The sequence below is a fragment of the Pyxicephalus adspersus genome, chromosome 10 (genome assembly GCF_032062135.1).
Source record: "Pyxicephalus adspersus chromosome 10, UCB_Pads_2.0, whole genome shotgun sequence".
NCBI lineage: Eukaryota > Metazoa > Chordata > Amphibia > Anura > Pyxicephalidae > Pyxicephalus > Pyxicephalus adspersus.
The window spans coordinates 27,547,602-27,551,798 of record NC_092867.1 but is presented as its reverse complement, the minus strand read 5'-3'; the positions used below and the strand labels follow the sequence as shown (position 1 = coordinate 27,551,798).

At 37.5% G+C, this 4,197-nt stretch overlaps 1 protein-coding gene across 1 annotated transcript; it reads right to left on the bottom strand.

Moving 5' to 3' along the window:
- Positions 1–1,250: 1,250 nt before the first annotated feature.
- Positions 1,251–3,798, bottom strand: DKK1 (dickkopf WNT signaling pathway inhibitor 1). The gene is made up of 4 exons (XM_072424105.1): positions 3,495–3,798; positions 3,071–3,224; positions 2,165–2,317; positions 1,251–1,875 (listed from the first exon to the last, which is right to left on the bottom strand). Exons 1-4 carry the CDS (start codon positions 3,705–3,707, stop codon positions 1,619–1,621), a joined length of 777 nt encoding a protein of 258 aa, XP_072280206.1. The 5' UTR covers positions 3,708–3,798; the 3' UTR covers positions 1,251–1,618.
- Between the last annotated feature and the right edge of the window lie 399 nt (positions 3,799–4,197).

Genomic DNA, 4,197 nt, shown 5'->3' with positions numbered 1-4,197 from the left:
ACAGTACTTAGGTTCATATTGACAGATATGTCATACCAACAATCTTTGATTTACCAAAGGTGTTATGGTTTTTGTCTGATTTTGTGTTAGTAAGGCATTTTATCTTTTATTAACAGTACCATGTTTTGGTGTTTATGGCTTATTTTTATCAGCAACAGGTTTGTTGTTTTTCTATGAGAATAAAATAAAATATACTAAAAAGTTGGATTAGTGTTCATGTATAATTAATTCTAGTTATAACACATCAGTCCTCCCTGTCTGCATTGAAGCCCCTTTTCTGTGGAAAAGTAAAATACATCTTTTTTTTGTTTTTAGAATTACCGGTACACAAGTTCTGTAGGTACAAAGAATATCACACTAAAAGTACTGGTAAGACAAGCTGGATTTACTACTCATATTAGAAGTACTCATCTAATTGTTTTAATTTTCCTGGAATATGATTTCCCTATACAGTCAGCATATGCCCATTTATTTTATACAGTTGTAATTAATGAAAGCCTATGAAAGTGTTTTGAGTATGTCTAAATTATTTTAGCAGTGATCTGTATGGTATGCACATGCACTAGGAGTGTTTGTGTGTGTGTGTTTTTATTTACAAAATATGTATGTATTTATAAAAAAAATCCACATAAATACTTTTTTTCCCCAAACAGGAAAGCCTGTTATGAAAAAAAAATAGAATTCCTGAAATTTTTAGTTTGGCCATTATGCTGATGCTCTCACTTCAGGGCTCTAAGTCACTAACCTGAAACAATATGTAGTGATAAAGAATTCTTATTTTCTGCATCATCCAGTTCTGTAAATGACAGGAAGGGAAACCATAGACAGCTAGGCAACATATTTCTTTCAGGACAGGTGTATGTTGATGTAATTAAAATACAAGCCTGTCTTTACTGAACTATTTTTGAAAATACTATTTATCTGGCTGTTATGCTTGTTATTCTTTCTTAAGGGACCTAAATAGATTTCTTAATCTGCATGCTTATTTTAACATATTTAGTTACTCATAGTATTGCAGACAGTCCTTACATTCAGACCACTTGGAATATCAGAAGAGGTCAGCTAAGACCTCCAATGTTTCTCGTGACAAGTTGTCTTTAATGATAAAAGTTTAAATTGTGTATGTTTGCAAAGAAAAGAAAAGATAAAAAGTATTTTGCTAAACTATTTAAACAGCAAATATATCCGTATCATATCTGTAACACATATTGATTACTACAGTATGTAGGAACCACAACAGAAGTAGCCTCAGTTTTTAAAATATTTTATTTAAAATAAAAATGCAGACATTCTACAAACATAAAACACATATCATATAAAAAGGGGAATGGATATGTATGTACATTTAGGAAGGTGAAAGGAAAATGGGAGATAGGTTTAGAAACTCTTACTATCCATAAATATGTACAACCGAGAGTTTGTATTTACAACACAGTAATTTACTGCAAACATTGTAAATAAAATGCAGTTCCATAAAAAGAAACCATTCATGGGACCCTGGACCAGAGATGAAAGCCAGAGTATGCAATGTAAACTGTGTTTTTGAACAGAATTACATCCAAAGAGCAAATCGGCTGTAAAGTCCCAGCTTAACTTGGTACCACGTCCAATGAAGGATTTAGTGCCTCTGACAAGTATGAAGTCTGGAGGTCTTAGGCACAGTTGTGAATTCTCCTTTCTGTAACTTGCATGACAGTCCTACTCCACAGTGACAACGCTGGAAGATCTCCAGCCCATGCGACCCCTTTCTTCTGTGCTTGGTGCACACTTGACCTTCCTCAAGAACAGGCTTACAGATCTTTGACCAGAAATGACGAGCACAACACAATCCTAGGCCACAGTCGCTGGACCTAAGGCACACATCACCATCACGACCTAGATGGGGAGGAAAAAAGACAACATTTAAAAAGTGTCCCTACTGGGTTATTTCCACATCACATGGTTGTTTCCCTAGTGTTATCTTTTACAGAAGCCAATATCTCCAAGCAGCAATACAATAAAAAGCCAAACATCTGTGGATAGGCAATTTATGAAAAAAAAGTCCCTTATTTTTCAGCTTTATATGATTGCAGCTATATATGCAGAGGAGAACTGTCAGATAGTACAAAAAGACATGCTTGGCATAATCCAATAGTTTCAGGTGAGCTTTATACTGCTAACCTACCTTTATTGGGTTGAGCCCCGGATGGAGATGTAGTGAATTTAGTGTTAGTATCCACTGTAGCGTGTTCATTGTGGTAGGTTTCCATGCCTGTCTCTTCTTGGTATGCAAGATGTGGAAAGCGCTCCTGTTCTTGTTCCACTGGTACACAGATACCTGTAAGGCAATCAGGGCAAATGTTAGCATCATGATATGGAAGTGTGAACCATTAATGAAAGAACAATGCAGTCCGCATGGACATGTTTATACTAGACACCTGTATAACCCATTGCATCACAAAACAATCACCTGGTTAGACTTCATGCAAAGTAAGACAATGTGTTTTGTGTGTCTACATAATGGGGTACTAAAGAGGACAGACACAGTAAGAGGCCCATATGGACCGCAACCCAGCCTTAAATAGAGCCATGATTAAAGCAATTCTCATGGTAAGTGACCCTTTGGTGGGCATGTTAAAACATTGAAAGCCTAGTTCTGAGTTTTCTTTGAGCTTTAAAGTTTGTTTGTTCAAATTCTCAAAGAGGCAGCAGCAGGGTCGCTTGTCAAGAACCACTTAGAATTACAGTTACAGACAATGCAATATTCAATGGGCTTTTTTGAAGCTAAATTAGTAAGAGGAGGTTCTTCTTTTGAAAAATAAATGAGCAGTTGTGTTTAGTACACAAGCCTGTCTATGTTGTTACACTAATATGTACAGTACATATACAGTACATTGGACTTGGCGTGGTTTATTTAGCACTTTGTGCAAAAGTTACAAATGTAAGGTCTATTTACTTGGTTGCATATGTTCTCTAGAAAATGATCTTTAGTGAATCATGATTAGTGTTGAAGGAATAAAGTTTCTTTTAACATCATGTGGATTAGGCTGACATGGTGATGTAGACCCTGTGTGGCTTGTGCAGTACTTACCATTGTTACAGTAGTTGCCCATACAACACATGGCATCCCTCAGACAGCGCTTCCTACGTTTCCTGCAGGCCAGGCACACCATGGAGTTACCACCTCTGGAGTTGTGACAGAACTCATCCAGGGCACAGTCATCATCCTCTGTGCATGAGTACAACTGAGAGACAAAACCACCATGTCAGTATGACATACATACAAACATATGCATTATGTCCAAATTATTGCAGCACTGTACTTTAATCAACTAGCCAGACAACTAGAATCAGGCTAAATAGCAAAAACAAACAGACTTTTCTAATGGTATAGTAATAAGGATACATTGATAAATTATTTTTGCATGTATCGAATAATGTCCAATGGCTATAGCTTCCATGAGATAAAATATTCTCCCTAATATAATAATAATGGCAGAATTGTGTCTACTCACCGGGTAAGCATCAAAGGACTGGTATTTGTTTGCCATATCATAGAAGGAGTCCGGGCTGACACTAACAGGATAGAAGCCCATAGGTTGTCCAGCTGGTGCTGCAGGGACGTTCTTGATGGAGTTGGAGTTGGGGCTAGCCTTCACGACATAGCTAGAAGCTCCATGTAGGAGAGCGGAACACAGAATTACAAGGGACAGCAGCATCCTCATCATGGTCCGATGTATTAGCAGCCAGAACAGTCCTGCAGAGAGTGGAGCTTGTGCAGAGAAGATCACCCAGGGAGAGCAGTAAATCCTAAGAGGGAGTATAGCGCTACTTCATGAAGATGCTCAGCACTCCTGCAGCTCTACTTATACTGCTCGGCTTGTTTGCACACACGCCCCTAACACAGGACAACAAAGGCAAGGGATGGGATTTCAAAGCTGTGGGATTTATGACGCTCCAGCCATGTCTAAATCACAGGGCAGACTGGCAGCCAGGGATTTCACAATCATTGTAATTAGCAATTAATTTTTTGAAGATCACACAGGTCAGCCTGCAGGGGAGGAATTGCAAAATAACAGAAGAGGAAATAGCTTCCTTAATTATATATATATATATATATATATATATATATATATATATATCAGTTTCTGTATATCTCTACTTTTGTTTCTCTCTGATAAGCATGCCTTGCATACTTTAGACTCGTCAGTTTTGTAG

Bases quoted from the DNA above. Each gene is read 5' to 3' on its own strand.
- DKK1 (XM_072424105.1), bottom strand. From the start codon at position 3,707: ATGATGAGGATGCTGCTGTCCCTTGTAATTCTGTGTTCCGCTCTCCTA. The intron at 3,225-3,494 runs GTGAGTAGACAC...TTTGTCTCTCAG, and splicing joins AGTCCTTTGATGCTTACCCG to TTGTACTCATGCACAGAGGA. The intron at 2,318-3,070 runs GTAAGTACTGCA...ATTGCCTTACAG, and splicing joins GGGCAACTACTGTAACAATG to GTATCTGTGTACCAGTGGAA.